At 47.0% G+C, this 23,015-nt stretch overlaps 1 protein-coding gene across 2 annotated transcripts in view; it reads right to left on the reverse strand.

Annotated features, from left to right (window-relative positions):
* Positions 1 to 23,015, reverse strand: part of LOC119176597 (cell adhesion molecule Dscam1-like) — a 716,521-nt gene that overhangs the window by 82,058 nt on the left and 611,448 nt on the right. For both annotated transcript variants that reach the window (XM_075876101.1, XM_075876100.1), the window contains exon 13: positions 9,197 to 9,344. In XM_075876101.1, coding sequence (XP_075732216.1) covers positions 9,197 to 9,344 — 148 coding nt within the window. The remainder of the gene's footprint in view (positions 1 to 9,196; positions 9,345 to 23,015) is intronic.

Here is a 23,015-nt window from a genome sequence, read left to right on the forward strand (position 1 = left end):
ATACGTGAAGGGAAACCTACGAGAAAACAAGTCACGTCGCACTTCAAGCTATTCGTCACGATAGAACGTGTAAGAGCTGTTTAATCGACAAAATACAATTTTGAGAATTACAATTTTGAGCCGGACGTAGGCACATGGAAGATAGTTAATTTCATATTTGATTAGCGTTGTCACAAACAGCTCTAGAATTCTGGCTGGCACATTTGTGCACACACCTGCCATCCAGCTTCGTCGGACGTATTCCAAAGCGTCGCCTGTTCGTGGAGGTGGCTAATGACTACGTGGCTAAGCAGGTCAGGAATGCCGTGGTCGCATTTTCCGAAAGGAGCTAACTACCACGTTGTCAAGCAGGTCAGGAATGCCATCGTGGACTGGTTCTGAGTAAACAATGAGAATTTGACGACTTCCGTCACTTCATGGAGCAATGACAGGCTGGAAGCCACGACAGTTCTTTGAAGAGTTTCTGAAATCTTGCATATATATACGGTTCCTGGGATGTGTGGGAGGCTCCAGGATTTGATTCAAATAGATATGTTGGGTTTAACGCCCCCAAGCCACCATATGAATATGAGAGACGCCATAGTGTAGTGCTTCGGAAATTTCGACGACCTGGGGTTTTAAACGTGAGCGTAAATCTGAGCACATGGCCCTACAGCATTTTCACCACCATCAAAAATGCAAGTACTGCAGCCGGGATTCAATCCCGTGACCTGCGGGTCAGCAGCCTAATACGTTAGCCACGAGACCACCGCGGCGGGGCAGTTCCAGGAATTTGACCATTACGTTTTTACGGTTGGCAGGAAGACCTCCCAGAAATCGAAATTTACGTGCGTGATTTGTCCGCATTGAGTAAAACTTAACCAAATTTGATCCAGGCTGTTTGATAAACTATCGTATGACGCTAAGCAATTTAGAAGGTGGTGTAGAATCTCGGTGATATGGATTCGTGCGACTCCCCAGCCGAATTACACTGAGTTCAACAGCCTAAAATTTGGATGTTGCGAACACTTCCGTGTCGTGGTGGGAGATATAAGGTTTGGTACCAAGCTGCCAAGCGGTGGCCGACAGCATGCATGCTGGAAGCTTCGGAAGTACGCGCGCGGCTAGCGCACACGCGCACTGTGTTTGTCACAACAGCCGGACGAAACCGCGGTCGTTCTTGACGCGAACTTGAGTTGCGATGACGTAGCTGACAGAATTCCGAAACTACACGCGTGTCCAACGCTTACATTGTCAAGCGACGCAGCTTTCTGTAAACTCTGCGCACAAAATCGTGACAGATGCGATCACTGATAGCAACAAACGACTTAGTAAGTTTAGAAGGCACGTGCGTGGCTGCAGCGCATGCGGATCGAAAACGGAACTACCGTTTAGCACAACAGCCGCACACGAAACTGCTGTCACTGCGGCACGATTATCGATAGCACGGTGTAAAAATAACTTACTCTTACACCGTGATCGATAATGACTACGAGCTGTGAAGGTAGGCGGTTAGTGCAGCCGTAGATTAAATCCAATTAAGTCGCGAAAAGGCATGAATCATTTTAACAATCATGTCGATCTTCGCTTGTGACTATACAGATTGGAGCGAACTTGGGCACTTGGTTTTCATTTGGCCTCAATTAGCGAAACTCTGGAGCACACTTTAGGTCCGTTCACGCGTGTCCCAAGAAGACGCACATGAGTTCTTTTGACGGAAATAGATGTCTTTTGCGTATGTTGTGCTTGAAAATTTTTTTATTTTAGTTTGTTTTTTTGATGATACAGAATTATGGGTGATACGAATATTTTCGCTACGCTGAAGATTCGCATCACCGAGTTGGGAAGTTCTAGCGGAATTGTTTATCAGCCAATATACCACGGCAAAGCCAGTGTTGACGCGCTTACGGGGCCACTCGAAAGACCCCCCCTCCCCCCTCTTTTTTCGGAGATAATGTGTCTCGAGAAAAACCGTGGGGGTGGGGACGAGGTAAATCGGCGTCCTCTCCTTTGTTTTGTAATTTTTCCAGATTCAGATTCTTTGAACTTGGCAGTTCAGTGAGCACGACAGAATTGACATGCTTCGTGCCGTCGAAGAAAGGCGAGAAGTTTGGTTTTTGCACGTGTGCCTGTGACGTGAACAATTTCGCATGGTGACAAGGTCGACATCGAGGTCTACATCACTCTGAAAAAATCACAGGGTATATGAATGAGACGCGAACAGCTAGCTAAGCTCGGCACATTCTTGGCAGAGTGATGGTCTCAGCATTTGAGTTGTTGGTCTGATCCCTCGCTCTAACAACATCAAGCTAGGTAATGGTAAAAGGCAAATAATTTTCTTGACCCCCCTCTCCCTTTGCTTCGAAGGTTTCACTCATTTTTGTGTCACTATGATGGCAGGTATGCCCTTAGGGTATTAGCGAAAGCCTCGGCTTGATAACGACTGTACATGCTCGGGTATTTCCCTGCAGCTCTGTCATCTCGCCACTCTGGAGTGCACCCGCACCTGCTGCAGTGGAGTGATACGTGGAGCTTCACAGGCTGAAACCAGTGCTCGTTTTATGTGTTTTTTGTTGTTTCAATTTGCGTCAATCAATTTTGTGCTTTTTTACCCTTTTACAATGTGTCATCAACTTGCCCAACGTAACACACTTCTGTGACAAACTTGAAGCGTGAAGGTGACAGTAAATCAGGAGTAGAAGACAGAATAAAGTTCATTTTTTGCGTAAGCCCCACTATGTGCTTTGGGCGCTGCAGTGACCATTGATTGATTGATTGATTGATTGATTGATATGTGGGCTTTAACGTCCCAAAACCACCATACGATTATGAGAGACGCCGTTGTGGAGGGCTCCGAAAATTTCTACCGCCAGGGGTTCTAACGTGCACCCAAATCTGGGCACACGGGCCTACAGCACTTTCGTCTCCATTGAAAATGCAGCCGCCACAGCCGGCATTCGATCCCGCAACCTGCGAGTCAATAGACAAGTACCTTAGCCACTAGACCACCGCGGCGGGGCGCTGCAGTTCATGCTACGTTTAATATAAGTGGCATGAACTGAAATGAGTCTCAACCACACGAGGCGCAAGTGTAGAATAGGAAAAAAAATAAACATGGTTTTACGTACCAAAACCCTCATATGATGATAAGAGACGCCGAGATGGAGGGCGCTAAAAATTTCAACCTCGTAGTGTTCCTTACAGGGACACTAAAGCGAAATAACAATTTACGTCAGAGTGAAAGCTCAGTGTATGATATCATCTAAAACAACAATTTTACCAACAACAGTGCCCTACTTATCAAGAAATTAAGGTGAATGCACAAGAACACATGAACCGTAGTAGGACATTCTCAAAATAATCCCGATGACATTAGGTGGACCGCCCACAATTAATTACTAGTAATCGATCAGGCTGCCCCAAATAAACAACCTTCCATGCATGAAGAGATGCAATATGCTGTTTGTTCGTTTCTGTTTGATTAATGAAAAAAAGAACCACCGGACGTTACTATGGTGAATGGCGCAAGTTTTTCGAAAATTCAATTTTCACGTAGTTACACTGAACAGGTGGCGTCATCTAGCGGGGCGCAGTTGAACCAAAAACGTTTGCGATCTCGGAGCCAATGGTGGGAAATTGATCAAAGGCTGTTGCTGCTGTGGCTCCCGCTCCTTTCGGTCTGCTGCTTCTTGCACAGTAAAGCCGGGCAACGATGTGCAGGGCAACAGTGACGTGAGTTGATCGTGTCGGTCCGCTTCTTGAGGCGGGTAATTTAAGCTCTCTAACCAGAGGCAAACCACTAAAATATTATTTTATTTCGAAGTAGGCCCTTTTTTGGCACAAAAGTAACACTTTGAGGTTTCTGGACCGCCATTTCAATAATCAATGTCGACTAAATAGTTGGCTTTAGTGTCCCTTTAACGTACAGTGATACCGCACGGTACATGGTGCTTAGCATTTCACCTCCATCAAAATGCTACTGCTGCGGCTAGAATCAAACCTGCGACCTTCGGGTCGGCAGCCGAACACCATAAGCACTTTTTCACTACGGCGAACAAATATTGGGTAAAGAGAAAAAGAAATAAACGTTATTTGTTTCCTGTAAGGTCACATAGAGCATAGTTTTTGGTGTAACTCATTCGCGAAGCCGCGCACGAACGACGGTCGGTTTGTACGAACACCTGGTCGGCGTGAAGCTTCATGACTCGGGCTTCCTCGGATGGCGTGGCCGCGAATCGATTCCTCGCCCACCCTTTGGGTTCCGGAAGAGAAGCGACCCTGGCAAGCGCGGCATTGTTGTAGGCGCTCGAGGAACCACGGGAGGCTGGCTGGAGCAATTTTATGGAAGCTCTTCTTTCGTATATACGGCAATACACGACCGCGCGACCGAAACATCGAGACAGCCACAGGGGCAAACCTAACAAGCACGGGGTTAGGAAAAGAGAAGGACGAAAAGCGATCGGGTCATATTTTACGCGGCCCGGCGCAACCCCATCTTCCCCTGCCTTATCGTGGCGGACGAAGAAGCTCCTCCCGTGGGCCCAGACAATACAGCGTTTCTTTCTGCGTCGTTGTCGTCCGTGTCCGCCAGCATTTTCATCCCTCTCGAGTCAAAGTCTTCTGCCACGGGCGTTTTCATTGCATTCGCGTGTTGTTGTTCGTGTTTCCTTCCTCGATGGCACAACAGAAGACCTATAGCGGCGACCTGCCTCCTCGCCAATTCCATCGGCCTTTGTTGTTCTCTTGCGCTAAAGCTAGCGTCTCCCTCCCCACATATTTCACGGCCCCTTTCGCCTGACCACCGGCGCTCCCTGCGAGATCAATGTCGTTCTCCGCTTTGTAATTTTTTTCTCTTCTTTTTTTCTTCTCCCGAAAACACCCACCGTTCTCGGTTGCTGTAGCGCACGGCAAATGCGGCGATTCCAATGGCGATCTTCTCTGGCCCAGCAACCAAAAACTGCTGCATCGAGCACATGCTGTCTGCCCGTGGAGCGTTTTGCACCGTCCACTCGCCTGGAATGCGCGTCGCACCAGCGTCTCTCGAAGGGATAAAGCTTGCTGTGACGTCTGCTGACTACTCGAAGGAAGCTACTGGAAACAGAGAACAAGATGAAAGCGCTGCATGTCAGCCTTCTCTCTTTGTTTTTATGCTGGAAAGGGTCCAGTGGTCTGCAGTCAGCGTCAGAGTAAAGCGAAATTGCTGCCATCAAGGCACATTTGCACTGGAATAATATTCACAAATCAGGCCGTCTGAATAACATGTTGCGCGTGAAATTGATCATCGTTATTCTTCCTGAACGTTTCCGCTGACTGTATGTGTTACCTGAATTTTTTTGTTGCGCTCTCCAAACTTAAAAGTAATTGTGGCGGTTTAACATCCCAAAACCACTATATGATTATGAGAGACGCCGCAGTAGAGGGTTCTGGAAATTTAGACCACCTGGGGTTCTTTAACGTGCCTCTAAATCTAAGCACACGGGCCTCACGCATTTTCATATCTATAAAAAATGCGGCCGCCACGGCCATGGATTCGATCCCACAACCTACAGGTTAGCAGCTGAGTGCTCGAGCCACTATAACGCCGGGGCGGGTTTACAAAAGTGATGTGAAGTTGTGTGATTTAGCTTGCCAAAACCTCAATGATTATGTGGCACGACGCAGTAAGAGACACCATATCAACTTTAACAATCTTGTGTAACCTGCTCGTAAATTAGGTTCACAGAATTTTTTTTGTGTGTTTTGTTCCTATCATAACACAGCTGACGCAGTCGGAAATCAAACTCGCGTCCTGTAGCTGAGATGGAACGACACTTAAGCTGCTAACTTACTTTTTGAATGACGAAGGCCACTTAAACGAACCCAACTTAAGGGTTCGTTATTCATCTCACGTAACTTATCCCTCTCTCTTTCTCTCTCTCTCTCTCTCTCTCTCTCTCTCTCTCACACACACACACACACACACACACACACACACACACACACACACACACACACACACACACACACACACACACAAATGAATGGGAATTAACTGGCTCCAATTACCTGCTTACAGTTCTTGTTAGTTAGCTGGCATGGCTCTATGCCAGTTTCAGTGTGGGCCCACCGTTATCGGAAAGGCTTGGTAGAAAGCTGCGGCAATTTGAGTCCCATTCACGCGGTCTGGTTCTGCCTGGCGTGCGACTAAGTAGATGGCGCTTGCCATGCTCGCTTTGCATTTCGCGTTGTCGGTACGTTCTTTCGTTGTAGCAGCTCCCGCTGCAGTGGTCTTGTCCTTCCTCCACAGTTGACTCAGCAAGACGAGAATCGCATTTATACCATGTTATAATAACTGATTCGGTGCCCCCATAGCTTTTTGCAATGCTGAATGTCACAGACAGAGCCCTTCGAAATTCACTGGTGCGAATTACATTACCACACGGCAACCTAAAGTAATCGCATACTCGACCGACCAAGTTTTGCGAAGTTTTACAATGGTACAATTTTTTATGTACTACAAAAATAATTCGAAATTAATCGTGTCATACTCTTGAAACAACACAGGGCCTTCGGTGCAAAATAACAGTAGCAACAAACAATTGAAGTTTAGGCCATCATTCCATCCGCAAATAAATGCTCCTTCTTCAGACAGAATCAAAATGAAGATATGAAGACCTGACATATTCTGCAGTGCATTGCGGTGCGAAGCCAAGCAGGTACAGAAAAGAAGGTATGGTACCGTCATTGTTTCCAAATATCACTCAGCAGGTTACAGAATTTAGGTTTGTGCTGATGGCTTCGGTTGTTCTATTCTCTTGTCTTCCGGTTGCAGAGGTAGATAACTTCGTAAAATATGGTTAGAGCACAGGTGCAATGTGACCATGAGAGTTTCAGGAGAATTTGGCATCTTTTGCCGAGATTGTGTATATATGCTTCCCTAAACTCAACAGCACAAGGGTAGAATGCATATCTTGCGGAAAAATATGTCAAGAAATCGTACAAGCCCAAAAAAGTGCAAACCTAAAAGAGAACTGCGTCAACACACCTTCCATATCCCTTTTAGATAAAAGGAGTTTTCTTGTCGAGAGCTAGGTAATCGTTCTTGTTAAAATGCTTTGAGCGTGTATATGCCAGGATTTGCTCCCTTTGCTGTGCCTTTCAGTTGTTGATACGTTTTGCCACGGCGTATGAATTATAAAACTCCAGTTGTTAGTCAGGACTTGCGACCTGTGTTTCCTCTGTCCGTTCTCGTCAAGTGCCCACTGTTTTCGCCTCGGACATAATTTACTTCCCACTTCGTCATCTCTCATTTTTTTTTCGAAATACAACCTTCCTCATACAACGACCAACTTACTTTTATTTTAGCCATTTTGTTCATTCGGAGAATATTTTAAAACGGTAAGAATGCAGAGGAACCAAGAAAGCCACAGAGATTACACCAATTTACTGTCATACGATACGTACTTCTCGAAGAACTGCGTGTGCAGCGACATTTTTGTTCTTTTTTTCAGCGTGCGATGATTTCTTAGTATGATTTCAATATATATACCAGCAGCGCAGTGCAATGTAAAAAATATACTTGCTGGCAAGGCTAACCTTTCTCACGTTCAGGCAATATTTTCCCATCGTATTGACAGTAACAAACAAGATTTCTAAAAAAAGACAGAAAGCACTAGTTTAGCGTTAAACTCCTAATATATTGGGCGAAGTTGTGCTTAGTAAAATAAACAATACTGATACCCAAGGAACAGCGATGAGAAGAACGTTAGCTATAACTCAGAGCTTGCTTGCCATGTGACATCAAACACTCCTTTTTTTCGTAGTCCGGTGAGTAGAGGTGACCAGACAATAACGGTGCGGCAAGCAGTTTTTTTTCTGATGCCCACATGTTATGCCATTGTTGTTAGCGACGCCTAGAAAAGTTTGAATGGATGTAATACCAATGAGGTCGAAACGGTATCCCATGGCAACGTCAAGCAAACAAGCTTTCTCCCATGCTTACGTTGGTCCGCGGGAACTCCTTCACAGTGTATACTGCTTCTGCGCTTATTTTAGGAATGTCCGCGCTCTTCACTGCTTTTTTTTACTGAGTTAGGGATAACCAGCATACCTGGCTGTGAAGAGAGAGAGCTATAGGCGAGTAATTGCAGGATGCGCATTTCGCGTTTGTAGCTTTTCCTCAACTGTGAGGTTGTTGGCGGTTTAAAAAAAATGAAACACAGAAATATTACGCGGCCTTGTATAGCATGCACTATATCTCTGAACTGAAGCGCCCTCACGTGTAGAGCTTCTCTTTATGCTCTTGGGTCATGGAAGGCGGATATAGACGAACTAAAGAATAACGTACTTCTTGAGCCTCCAAATAACTCGGGGGCGTACCTTAGCCGGTCGTTTCTACCTCACTTGTCAGCGCACATCTTTTTCCCTCCTTCCTTCGAAGCGGGAAGCTTTCGGGAAACTGTGAGCCGACGCGGAGCGCGATGAAGTGAGCGGGCCGAAGTAAAGGAGCACAAAGATCCCGGGCCAAAAACCAGAGATTGCGCTGCAGGGAAGGACAGCTGTTTGCAGAGCGGGAACTCTATGGCGTGGGCGGGGACAGGAGGAACGGAATGGCGAAGAAAAAGAAAGGCGCCAGTAATTACCAGCGCGGAAGAGCGGAGCGAACAGAAAACGTCAACAATTTAGCCCAGATACGACGGGAGAAAAATAGGACGTGCTCAGCAATAAAGTGGCGGCGGCCCTGCCATATACGCTCGGCCCGACGCACGTACCGCTTCCAGCATAAGGCACAGGTTAAGGGGGAGCAAACGGGGGGGGGGGAGGAAATAATGGCATGAAATAAAGAATGAAGAGGGATGATAAGAAGAGACGAGAGGAAACCGCTAAGAAGAAAAGACGGCAGCGACACTGCAGAATTGGATGATAAGAAGCATTTGCCGCCGAGCCACTTTTTAGGTGCTCAGATAATTCTGCAAGAATGGCTTCCAAAGCGAGGACCAACTTTATGGATGAAGCGGAAAAAAGAACAGCTTCTTTGTCAAGAAAAGAATGCATACAAACACTTCAAGCAGAAAAAAAGGAAGTAGGGAAAAATGAATAAATGTTTGTTATTTTTGCCCAGTATTACCCCTTTGTTATGTTTTTTCTCTCAGCTGTTTTGTACTTGACGGAGCTTGGACGTGCTCGGTATTGTGGAAAGGAAACGAGAGAGAGAGAAAATAACGTAAGAATGACTTACTTGGTGATTTGGAAAGGAGCCAGGGGCGAGCCGTCTCGTCCCCAGGAGATGCTGATTGGCTCGTCGCCGGTCACGTGACACTGTATGGTGACCTCGGCGCCTCGGCGAGCCTGCAGAACTCTGGACATGCCAGACACGTGTGGGCTGTCTGAAAAGCACAAGAGAGCGAGTAGGCCTATCAACGGGATCTAAGAAATTGTGCCCGAACTTGTTCGCCGCTGGTGCTACAAAGTATTGCTTGGTAACACAGTCAACTATTTACCACATAACAAAGCTTCCGAAAACTATGATAAGAAACACACGTTTATAGTTAAAATATTTTACTGGCAGCCGGGTAAAAGCGTCGTTCCCTCCTCTGTAGCCGTAGTATGTAGCCACATTTAGTTTCTAAGTTGTTCAATACATGGCGTTGTGTGTATATGTCCTTGGGTGAAGAAGGTGAAGGAAATAAAGAGGGACATGTAAAAGATTAGAATGTTTACGAAATCATCACTGGTACCTGCCGAACTTTTAAACAGGAAATCGCAAAGAAAAAAATCTACGATAATTCTCGGTGTAGTTATCTGCTGTTCGAGGCCAAAAACGGGAGTATTGCGGACCAAGACGTACCAAGCCAAATACAAAGGCACAGCGGCGCATAGCGTGTGGAGAGGAGGAGAAAACAGCTGAACATTTGATAATGTTCTGTAAAGGGTTCCACTCTATAGTCAAGGATAATGACGCGGAATTCTTCAAAGCATTGCGGTTTAGGGAGAGTGAAGGCAAAATAGACTTTGAACGGATAGCAATAACCAAAAGGAGGCTAACTGATTGGCGGCTACAATCAAGGCGCGAGTGAAATTCAATACTTAAATACATAGTCCTTTGCGGTGATGCTTCAGGACACACCTGAGAATGTTCCAGGCGTGCAACCGTCGCGCCGGACTTCGTCGTCCAGGAAGCGTAGCAACGCGTCGAGCGACACCGACAGTGAGGCAACCGATTTGTATTCGGACGGCTTTGAGTCATCGGATGATGACTTCACGGTCGTCATGAATCGATCTACAAAACGAAGACTTCTGCGGACGGCATCGCCGGCAAGTGTTCCCACCGTTAAGACTGCACCACAGCGGTGGCCGCACACCATGCTGTTTATGCCTGAAGACCCTGCATCTAACTTGCGACTCCTCAACAGGCAAGTTCTTTCTGTGCTTCTCGAGGAAACCGCGCCGAATGAGATCAAAGACGTGAGGATCAATGCACGAAAGAATGTCCTTGCTGTAGACGTTATGCACCGTAGCGCACTGCAAAGCTTTCGGCACATAACAGAAATCGGCAACGTGAAAGTTCGGCCAATGGTCGCTACAGGTTGTAATGGCACTGTTGGCGTCATTTATGATGTGGATCTTTCCATCTCAGCTAATGACCTGCCAATACTAATAAAGCCAGCGACTGAAGGCACCCGCATTACGCACATTACCAGACTCGGCAACTCACGCTGCTTGAGGCTTGTGTTCGAGGGAGACAGCCTTTCCTCGTATGTCAAAGTTGGCCATGTTCGCCACTCAGTGCGTCCTTACATACCGAAGCCACTGCAATGCTACAAGTGCTTCAAGATGGGACACGTAAAAGGTGTCTGTGAGAACAAAGTTGTGTGTCCGCGGTGCGCGGAGTCTCACTCAAAAGACGCCTGCAGTGCCACCATACTACGATGTCCAAACTGCCACGGCGCTCATGAGGCCTCATCCAAAGATTGCCCGCAGGTGCGAAACGAGCACGCGGTACTCAGGCGTATGGTGCGGGATAATTCAACGCACAGGGAAGCTGCCGCTACACTACGCCGACGACGGCGTCGTGGGCGAAGACCATCACGGAAAAACGGCTCTACCGATAGACAGATGTCATCCTCTATCAAAAAGGCTGACCCACAAACACCGAGCTCACTGAAGACGGATACTGCCGAACAGAAGAAAGGGACAGCAGTCGCGCCATCCGAACAGTGGCCCTCTCTTCCACGACGACAACCTACTTCTGAGCTGCATCAAATCCCGCCGCCCTCGACGACCCCTCAAACCAGTGATGCGATGAATGAAGATCAAGTGATAAGCTTGCTGCAATCGCTGATGAGTACCATGCGTGTCCTACTGAGTAATATGAAGACTTCTGCTGCGCAGACCGCACTGCATGTGCTGGACACCCTGAGTCCGGTGCTTGCAGCTCTAAGGTAAAACCATGGCCAGCGAGGCACCTTCGTTTCGAGCGGAAGTCAAGAATGCATCTGTCCTTCAGTGGAACGCCAGTGGACTGAAGTCGCGCATGCCTGACTTTAGACAATTTGTATTGGTGAACCGCTTCCCTATTATTGTGATTTGTGAACCCAACCTGTGTGCTTCAATCAAGCTGTCAGGATATGAGTGCTTCATGTCCTCCACTCACAGAGACTGCAGCAAAGTTATTGTATTCATGCGCCATGACCTCACTTACGTTCACCACAGAGTCTCGCCTGATGAAGGGAATCAGTATGTGTGCCTTACTGTGAAGAAGGATAAGGTTGCTTTCACGATTATCGGAGCTTACTTATCTCCATCAAGCCGCCTTGACTGCGAGCGCTTACGCGGTATTCTGACATCGACTCCAAGGCCATAGGTGATCACTGGCGACTTCAATGCCCACCATTTCCTATGGGGAAGCTCCAGGGACAACTCTAGAGAAAGAAAATTGGTGTCCTTAGCCTCGGAGTACGAACTCTGCGTTTGTAACGATGGAAGCCCTACATATTTACGCGGATTAGCCTATAGCAGCTGCCTGGACCTTACCTTGGTTTCTCGCTCACTTATCAGGAAAGTGCACTGTTTTCGGATCTGGAAACGCGGGGCAGCGACCATATACCAACTTACCTGTGTATAGAAGGTTTCACCAGCTCCAAGTCCTCAAGAGGCCTCAAGTACACCGATTGGCCGAAATTCAAAATGTTAATGGAAGACTGCTGTACCGACGGCTCATCATATAACCTAGAGGACTCGATAAAGGATGTCCTGCAGAATACCACGCATACACATTTGACTAGTCACAAGCGCACCGATTTCGACATCGAGCTTGAGAAACTTCGCGCAATACGCCGTCGTGCATGGATGATTTGAGGCTGGCTAGACGCATTCAAAAGAAAATGCAGCGGCACATGGATAAACTGGCTAGGCGACGTTGGACATTCTTTTGCGAGTCGTTGGATCCACAAAAGCCCCTATCACTGATATGGCGAACTGTCCGGGGTCTTAGCACAACCTTGGGTCAGCGACACCCGTTTACATCTCTGGCACTTCACCTTCGATGCAGAGAGATTGACGTCGTAGAATCTTTCTGTAGAAGAATTGCCGGTGATTCCAATTTCACAGTATCAAGAACGGGAACTTTTGACAACCCACCGCCCTCACGTGATCCCCGTATGGAATGCCAGTTTTCTATGGATGAGCTAGAGGCGGCACTGGCTCTGTGCAGACGTTCTTCAGCACCCGGTCCTGACGGCATTACCTATCGTGCCCTTTGTAATCTTGGAGACGAAGCTCGGAAGGCACTCTTACGCCTATACAACGACTCCTGGCAGACTGGTACTGTTCCCCAGGCATGGAAGTCAAGTCGCCTCATTCCACTTCTAAAGGCTGGTAAATCTCCTTTGGATATTGCCTCATACCGTCCTATCGCACTTGCCAGTTGTGTGGGAAAAACGATGGAACGAATGATTCTAACACGAATGGAGTGGTATTTAGAGCACTACGAAATCTATCCAGTATCCATGACTGGATTCAGGGGCGGCCATTCGTTAATCGACAACGTTGTTGATCTGGTGACATATGTTCAACACCAGAAAGCCTGTAAGAGACTGTAAGCCGCCCTGTTTCTAGACGTTAAGGGGGCTTACGACAATGTCACCCATGAAGCCATCCTTAGTGCTTTGGAAACAGTAGGTCTTGGTGGCAAGATATATATGTGGGTGTACAGCTACTTACAGCTGAGATCATTTTACGTGATGACAGCGAATGGCCCAACACCTGATTATTACAGCAGCCGAGGAGTTCCTCAGGGAGGAGTGCTAAGCCCTACCCTTTTCAACCTAACTCTCACTGGTCTAGTCGAGCAGCTACCTAGCACTGTAGAACTTTCTGTCTATGCTGATGACATCTGCATTTGGACATCAGGTGTGACAAGGCCTCAGCTTCGCGCCCGCCTTCAGAAGGCTGTTACAACGACGTCATGGTATCTTCGTAAACAAGGCCTCGAGGTGTCCTGCGGAAAATGTGCAGTGGTAGCGTTCACGCGGAAACCAATGTCTGCTTACAGTATATCGATCAATGAAGAATACTTATCATTCAGCAGAAGGCAGATTCAGGCAGATTCAGGCGTTCAGGCAGATTCGTCAACTGGCCCGCAATCTCACACTGACTGAGTGGAACACACCAAGCATACGACGTACACGACTGCACGAGCTCGAACCTTCACTACAACTCCGGCCTCCACCCGGCCTACATCGACGTGAAGCTTCACTTCTCTATCGCCTTTGGCTGGGAGTTGCTTTCACGAAAGCTTATACCACGTTAATCAGAATTACTGACAGTGCGGCGTGCGATGTTTGTGGCACCGATGAAAATATCGAACACCTGCTGTGTCATTGTCCTCGATTTGCCTCAGAGAGACAAGTACTTGCCAACGCAATGCGGCGACTGGATGATCGGCCTCTTTCTGTGCAGGTGCTATTACAGCAACGTACACATGCCTCGACAGCCCACAAGACAGTGAAAGCCCTGCTGCGTTTCCTGAGAAAGGCAGGCTTGTGTGAACGCCTCTGACATGCGGTAGAGTTCTACACGCTGCAGTGAAATTACTGTCAGTCTCGACCCCACCCCCTTTTTTCCCTCTCTTCCCTCTTTCTCGTCTTTTTTGTCCCCTTCCTTTATCCCCCAGTGTAGGGTAGCCAACCGGATGCCTTTCTGGTTAACCTCCTTGCCTTCTCCCTTTTTGTTGCTTCCTCCTCCTCCTAAATACATAGTGATAATACTTAACTTTAGGGCTACATGGCATGAGCCGCTAACCGATATAAAAGGCACAGCCGAATCCATCCATCCATCCGTCCATCCATCCATCCATCCATCCATCCATCCATCCATCCATCCATCCATCCATCCATCCATCCATCCATCCATGGGAATATTATTGGCTGTTTTGTATCAATATGACAAGATGGCGTTAGTGGTTTTCACAGCATATCCATGGAGTGAATGATGATGATGAGTGGGGCAATGCGTCTGTTCATCCACCCGTGTGTCCATCCGCCCGTGCTTCGGTGCTTCTGTCCGTCCGTCTGCCTGCCCATGGATGCTTCCCTCTGTACCTCCTCCCGACCATCCATCCGTGCGTTAGTCTGTCCACCGACCTGTGCACCCGTCCGTGCCTTTGTCCGTTTATCCGTCAGAATGCACGGACAGACGGACTGATGCACAGATGAATGGATACACGGACGGACGGACGCTTCGTCCCACTCACCATCATTCACTCCGTGGATATGCCGTAATTTTTTTATCTCTGTCATTGTCCGATTAAAATTAAATTTACACGAGCTTTGTGGAATCCAGCATATTACCTGACGTATTCATCAAGCTCACAAAAGTCGGAGTCTCCCGCAATTCAGTAATACCAGCATCGAATGAGGACTTCAGTTCCTTTGTTAATATTGTTGCGATTGTGGGACTTCGTTGGGACTCGTAGCCATCGAAGAGTCAGGGCAAAGACTAACCGAGGAGCCAGGGCTGGCAGCAAACGTTTCCAGCCCCGACTAAAAAAAGAAGCACACCCAAGCGTCTCTGTGCTCGCGTTGTATATCCTCTGTCTTCCCAAGATTTCCTGCGAGGGAAGACAACTGAAAGTTCCTCCAATAGGATCGTCATCTTTCACTGCGCTCAGAAAGAGGCAAAGTCATAAACCCCCCCCCCCCCCCCGGAAAAGGAAAAAGGCACGCACCATTCGTCATACAGGAAGGGGGCAGTACACACAGTAGGCTACACCACTGGCACAGTAAACCCAACCGGTTGACCAGGTTCAAGGTTGACTCATCAAAGAGGCATTGCTGCCGGGCAGTCCATAGTGCACAGGAAAAGCCCTTTGGAATGTTCGAAACGTCACAGAAGATGTTTTCTCCGACATTCGGCTCATTGTCAGGTGCATTCCGGCGAATCCATAAATGCAGAGGGGGCCAGTTTTCTATAATAGTTACGCGTACTCCATAAACTTTTGCTGTCAGCCAGACCCGACAGCAAAACAGCCCTTTTCAGGTAATACGTCAGCCGTGCGGGCCCAAAGGGTTTGAGATGAGCCGACGGACCTAAAGTATTCGCTGTGCTGTCGCTTTTTGGACACCTTTCGAAGCGCGGCAAAGTCAAAATCCTTCAACATGTCCTAGCGGTGCCAAAACACGGGGGCCGAACACAACAGTACATACAGCAGCACCACTGGTGCATTCTATGTTGCTAAAGGAAAGTGATCTTTGAAGGATACTTTTCACTCAGCTAGATGGTGGCTGCAGGATGTAGAGCATAGAAGTTAAATGATTTGATGCTGGGCCACCAGTGTGTGAAAACGGGCAGGCAAGAATACATGACTTACTATGGCACGCTCATGTGGTGGCAGCATGGCGTGTCACTGCATGACTAATTACATTCTAATTGCATTGCTAGTTATTTAACTTCGACAACCATAGTAGTATGCCTTGTACCGGATTTATTTATTTATTTATTACTGCGACATCCTTTATATAATACTAATAGATATGCATCTAGCTCGTGCATATGTAATGTTCTGAATAAAGTTATACAAAGCGGCACCAACTGGAGGATGATTTTCTGAATAATTGCCATTTATGGCGTTCACTGTATCACTGAAAATGTGGCCTGAAATCGGACTCCAAAAATAAGGTGGTGTATTCTAGGAGGAACTCCGTCACAGCCAAAAAGAGCTTAAGAATTTTTGTGTTTTTCTCGAATAAGCATTAGTTAAAACGCCGTGATTTTCTCTGTACCGCGAAAGAAATCACACTATGTGCAATTATATGACCCGTGGTTGGTTTCAATCAGTTCTAAATTTGAAAGAAAATATTATAAGACAGCTCACACAATTCATGGTTATTGACAATGCTACTACTCTGTTTTGGTTGCAAATGAAGTTTCAATTGAGACCTAACCGTATAAACATCAAACTTGTTTCCTAACATTCAGAGTTTTATATATCAAGCTCTGGAGGCTGTATTCACGAAGTGTTTCCTACCATCGGCAGGTCACCATCGCTAAATGTACGCCCGGAATAAGCATTGGTTGATTGTCCTGAAATTTCATTTGCGAATATGTGCATAGCAAAATGTTCTTGTTCATAAATACCCGAACCTTGACAGATATTGGCGCTTGTTTTGTCCCTTTTGTGTCTGCAGTTTCGGACAAAACCCATTTCACTCAAGCAAATGAGCTTAAAAACGTCACGCATTGTAAATTAGAAGCTAAAGACAGGTGATTTTGCGACTGAAGCTTCTTTGGATATTTATTGTTTAAACGCGTTGTCATTCTTGCAATTATTAGTGGAGGGTACGTAGTGCACCATCATTCCTTTCTAATTTTCGATATCATTGCGGACGTGGGTGGTTTAAACGACACCGATACGAATTTCGTAACCTACAACAATTAGCACAGCTTTCACCAAGTCATGCAAGGCTGAGTGCCCGCAGTGCTGGTGCGCGCATAGCTGGTCCTGGCTGGGCTTTTACCCTCTCTCCCACCCCTTGTTATGCTATACTACACACGGCTATGCTCGATCTCTTTTAACGCGATAGCGTTAAAGAGCTCGTGTCGCACAAAACCCACCGCCGGCGTCAGCCCCGTTGATTGTGAGTGAAAAATCGTCTGTGCGTCTGTGACCGAAAAATCAAGTTACTGAGATAGCCGTGGGAGGCCGCTACTTGTCCACGCGTGCGCGTGCGATCACACTGACAAAGCCGCGCATTTGAAAAAGAAAGTGCTCAAGGTCAGGAGGCGTGGTAGTTTCTTTGGCCTGCCACCCCTCCCTGCTTAGCTTTCGGCGCTTTCGTCGGGACAAAAAAGTGATAATGCAATCGCAGCATGCGACAAACCTTTGTAGCTCCTCTCGCACTGGACCAATTCTTAAAATTTTTGCAGCGTTGAGTTCATGACGCAATAAACTCTTGTAGTGAATTCATTCCATGGTTACTTGAAAAAGTGTTTCAGGGCCCCTTTAACGCATTTCGTTCGACAGATGTCACGACGAAAACGAACCCATTCGGCGATAATAGCACGCGCTGGTCCAATCTACTCTGTGCGTGTTTGTATGCGTGCGTGTGTATGTAACAAAACATACGAATAAGTATGCACTTAGTGGTTGAAGGGTGCACTAGGTGCCGGATTTCGCTATCGCGTTCAACTCCTAAAAGCGAAACTAAGGGTTCTCCCATTTTTTTCTATATCTTTCTCTCCATATCCCCCTCTCTATGATAATTCTCTCATCTTATATCTTTTTTCTTTACATCTCTCTATTCTCTGTCTCTATCTACGTGTTCTCTCCTCCTATTCACCCTCGATTCATTTCCTACTACCTTCCTATGCACTACTTTAGAAGGCTATGCTACGCTGCGCTGTGTGCCTCGATAGTCGAGTGGTTGTGACACTCGCTTTTGGATCGTGAGCACGCGGGCTCGAATCTTGCCTCCCGAAGAAGCAGTTCTCGTCAAAACGTTCTCTTTATTTTTCTCTTTGTCGTTCTCTCTCTCTTTCTCTCTTCATATTTTTTTCTCTGTATTCATTCTCTCGCCCATCATAGTTATTGCATCTCACGCCGGACCATTCAGTGCACGTGTTCGGAGAGCGAAGAGGACGGCGAGAGCACGCGCTGGTTCATGCTGACAATTTCATACCTATATGACACGTGGCAAAACTCGAGCATAACACCACTGGTGTAATAGTTTTCGCTGAATAACTGTTTAACATGCAGGTGTGAAGCGGGGCGTTCACCTCGTTCAAAGTCCTTAGTCCTGAACTCCTCTGTCTCGCATGTAGGCTGTTAACATGAAGAAATGATTGGGTCATTCAGATGGAACAGTGTGATATTTCAACCGATGCAACAAATGACTCCTCCCTGGTGCATTACGGCATTCAAACCGCCCAGTGACACGGGCGCGTGGGCAGCCGTGTCATCTTACGTGTTGCCTGCAGTGAGCGCCCGGGGTTGTTCGCGAGGCCGACACTTTCACTTGCCTCGCGTCTTTCCCTTCTCCGGTGACCACTCAGGTCGGTTGGCAGAGTGCTACATTTTATGGTTGTAGCTGGAACCTTTGGCAGCCGAACACTGGCCTCGAGAAAAACCTTGGGCGCGCTCAACGTGGTGGCGAAGACAAGGGGACGGTGTTTGCGCGGAGGCCGGTTTACGCCTTTCCTGCCAACGGCGCGGCGTGTGCGCCCATCAGGGACCCTTCATTTGTTGCAGTTCCCTCTCTCTCTGCTTTTTTTTTGCTAGTTCAGTCCCGCCACTTCGTCGTCTGTACTGGCAGCTACAATTTTAATGGCCCTTGGCTCCACGTATAAAGAAAGGACATGTCCCTGGTCATCATGCCGTATAGCCTCAATACCCCTGCCATTTTTTTCTCTTTCCTGCAACCCACTTCACTCATTTGTTTTTTTTTTGTACGAGAGACGCGATTTCGATTAAATGCGCCATGTACGTCGCAGCTGAAGAAGCTGTTGTGAGGATACTACTGTCGGTCATTTCTAGATTCCCCCCCCCTTTTTTTTTGTTACTTGCCTTCGTCGACATCCCCTCGTGCTGGCAACCCAAAAAAAGAGTAACAATAATGACAATATAAATCGTTTTCTGCCCAAACTCTCTCTTTCCAGTAGATCCCTCCATCGTTTTCTCAAAGACGGCCGCGGTAACACACAAGCACTGCGCGTTTTCATTTCGCACGGCGGGGCGGCCGTAAAAACGGTGACTGCCCTCCCTTTTCCCCTTGCCGCTGAAGTCGTCGGCCGTGCGCGAGAAGCCTCTTAAAAACCTTAATCGCGCGGATACGTCGTCATTGTCCAGAGTGCCGGCGCGGTTCGCCTTTCTTCCCGCGCGTTGCCGGACGTAGCGGCAGCACCTCACTCGCCACGTGCGTCGCAGTGAGGGCTGCCGGTGTTAGCGACGAAGACACACACACACACACAAAAGTCCCTCACCATCGCGATGGCAGCTAGACCACCGTCTTTATGACGCCGGCCTCCTCGCTCATCTACCCACGCCGAGAAGTGAATCTCCCTCTTTGTTTTCTTTTTTTTACCAGCTTGGTGAGCGGTGGGTGCGCTTTTTACGCGAATTTTACGAGTCCCGCTTAGTCCACCGCGCTTTTACACGGCCCGTTTGTAGACGGGTGTTCCCGCGCGTCACAACCCCCCCCAAACTTCCCTTTCTCGGCTTTCGTCTGCTCCCTTCATTTCCGTCCAGTCATATTCGGTGGCCCATTCTTTATAGGTATCCTTCCATAACGAGCTCGCCGCACAATCTCCCCAAAATTCTCCAGCATTTCCACCCTTCATGCGCGCACCGCGAAGAAATGCACGGCTGCGTTTTCATATAGTATTTAATTTCGCGTTTATGCTTGCGTGTGATCTGACGATGTCACTTAGATATGCGCACGAGCTTACGTACAAGGCAAGGGTGGGAAACGGCCTTCACTGTATCTGACCACATCCGTGGCGATCGGGGTAAAGTGAAGAAAAGAAAATCAATTCTTTATGTCATCGCTTTTTAAGCGCGTTTTCTGGCTCTTCCTAAAATACTGCACATCCACGACAGTCTGCCTGAAGGCGCTCTTGTTTTCCCTCTTCTATTTATTGAAAACAAGTTTCTTTTATAAGCATGATCACTTAGGTTACGCAGTTATTTTTAAAGCACCTATGTATTCTCTTTTTTTTTTCTACACAGGGAAAAGATTTATAGAGTCACATAACGACTCTATGAATCTGGAAAAGGTTTTTTGATCTCTTTGTGGGATGAAAAGGAGATGCCTGAGATTAAGGTGTTCCTTCCATATATCTACCACATCAGTGAACTAGAATGATGATTCTCGCATCGGCGGAAGCTACAAACGCATAAAAAAGCGAACAGCAGGACCTAGAAACTGTTGCGGATCTCGGTTTTCGCATGTCTATAATAAGACACGCAGCGAAACTGTTCTTTCGAACAAAGATTCCAAGAAGCAGAATGGGAGGTTTTTTGCTACTTTCTGCAGAAGAAAAATGGAATAGCGGGATTGCCAAGAGTCGGTTTACTCGCTAAGATATTATCGCACGTCTGAAGCGTCTGTTTAATGCAGGTGTTAGATTAAGAAGAAGTGTGCTAAAAAAAGAACCAATGTTCCTGTAGCATTGCGAACAGTGGTTAACACTATCATCGACAGTAAAAACGAAGTGACTTTGGAAAGGGAAAAGGAAGAAACAGTTCTGCTACTGCCTCTTTCAATGGAGGGCACCTCCACAGTTCTGCGCATGGAATGGGGGAATGGGAACTAAATGGACAAGAGAAAAGGGGTAAGAGAAGGGTAGTGAAACGCATTCGATCAATCACCACACGCACGCGCGCAAGAAGCCCCACGCCGAACACGCAATCCTTTCTATTCGTTGTATATGGTGTTAACAAAACAACCATAAAATAGGATGAGGAAAAATTCGCCGGATACCACGGTTTTTGGGAATCAATGTCATACGAAGCACGCAGAGGGAAGGTTACCATGTTGTAATTTTTTTAATTGAGCGACACTTTATGAAATGACGCTAAATATACGCAGAAATGCTGCACACAAAGACATATTTTGAACAGTCGCAGATGTTTATATAACCAGTTTCCACGTGCGCGACGATGCCAACAAGAACATGAGTATTATTAATACCAGAAACGATAAGCTGATATGAAGCGCTGGTGTTCGCGAGGATGGTAGCCCTGGACACTGCTACGTAAATCAACTTCAACGGATGACATCTAACTACAAGTGACGTTAACCCGATCTGACGGCTGTATCATAGGAGTATGTACATATGTAACGTTTGTCAAATTGGATAGCCAACACTGCAACCACAGTTGACGCTTCACGAACAATTGGGTCAATTTGAAAAATAGCTCCGAGTCATACTAGGAACCCTGGACTAAGGGTTCCTCCCACACCTCCCTTCTGTGTGCTTTTAATAATGAAGTCGTTTTTTCTCTCTCCGAGACTTGGCGTGGTTCTTGGGTAGAATACTTGATTGCCATGCTGTATTCTGGGGTTCGATTCCTGCTGTGTCCTTGAAATTTATTCTTTGCATTCGTCGTGTCAACGCTGCTGATTTCAGCTTTGAAATGGGAAGCATTTCATTCTTAGCGAACTTCAGCGACATTGCCCATATCTGTCCGTCCGTCCGTCCGTCCGTCCATCCGTCCGTCCATCCGTTCGTCCGTCTATCCGTTCGTCCGTCCATCCGTCCGTCCGTCCGTCCATCCATCCATCCATCCATCCATCCATCCATCCATCCATCCATCCTCCTACGACTCTAGCTCTCCTGGCCGTTTCGATAATGGCATCGATACCGAAATTGGTACGACATAACATGACTGCATGATGAGCATAAGTGGTAGTCATAACATGAAATTCATGGCATGTATGTCAAGAATTTCATGATTTACATTTCATCATCTTGCTGCTCTTGCGGTGGTTTCGTTTACGTGACATATTACAAAACTATATAATATGGTATGACATGACTCCACGAAGAACACAACGGACAACCTTTAACGTGGAATTCACGACATGCATCTCATGTAAGTCATGACTACACGCCACGCTTATGGTGCGTTCGTGGTCGTTTCGCTAGCTTCACATATGCCAAATTTGGTATTACGGAGCGTGAATGGATCACGGAGGTATGTGACTGGTGCAAACATCTTAAGACGCGTGTCATTTAAGAGCATGGCTATATTCTACGTCATGATACACTCGCGGCCGTTTCGCTAACTTCACATATTTAAAATTTGGCATCATGTGACGTAAATGGGTGATGAAGGCAAATGACACACCCAAACATAATAGTCATGGCATGCGTGTCATGTAAGAACATGACAACACGCTACGTTCATAGCGTTCTCTTGGCCATTTTGCTAGATCCTCAAATACCAAATTTAGTATTACCTGACTGAATGAATGACGAATGTAAATGACACGTCCAAACATAATAATTACGATATGCGTGTCATGGTTAACTTGAATACATGCTACGCTCATAGCGCGCTCGCGCCCGTTTTCTAGCTCCACATATACCAAATTTGGTATAACGAAACGTGAATAGATAGATATGTGGTGTGTAACGTCCCAAAACCACCATATGATTATGAGAGACTCTGTAGTGGAAGGCCCCGGAAATTTTGAGCACCTGGGGTTTTTTAACGCGCGCCCAAATCTCAGCACACAGGCCTACAAGATTGCCCCCTCCATCGGAACACGTGACGTGAATAGACGATGAAGGCAAATGACACGTCCGAACATGATAATCACTGCATGCGTATCATGTAAAAAATGCCCACATGCTACGCTCATAGCGTGCTCACGGCCGTCTCGCTAGCTCCATGTATACCAAGTTCGATATCACGTGACGGGAATAGATGTTGAAGGTAAATAACTCGTCCAAACGACATGACAAGCAAGTCATGTACGGCATAATTCACGCCTTTCTCGTAACATTGTGCTGATTTTAAAGTGACATATTACTCTTCCTCTTTCGTGCTTCACATA

This window comes from Rhipicephalus microplus, chromosome X, assembly GCF_043290135.1.
Source record: "Rhipicephalus microplus isolate Deutch F79 chromosome X, USDA_Rmic, whole genome shotgun sequence".
NCBI lineage: Eukaryota > Metazoa > Arthropoda > Arachnida > Ixodida > Ixodidae > Rhipicephalus > Rhipicephalus microplus.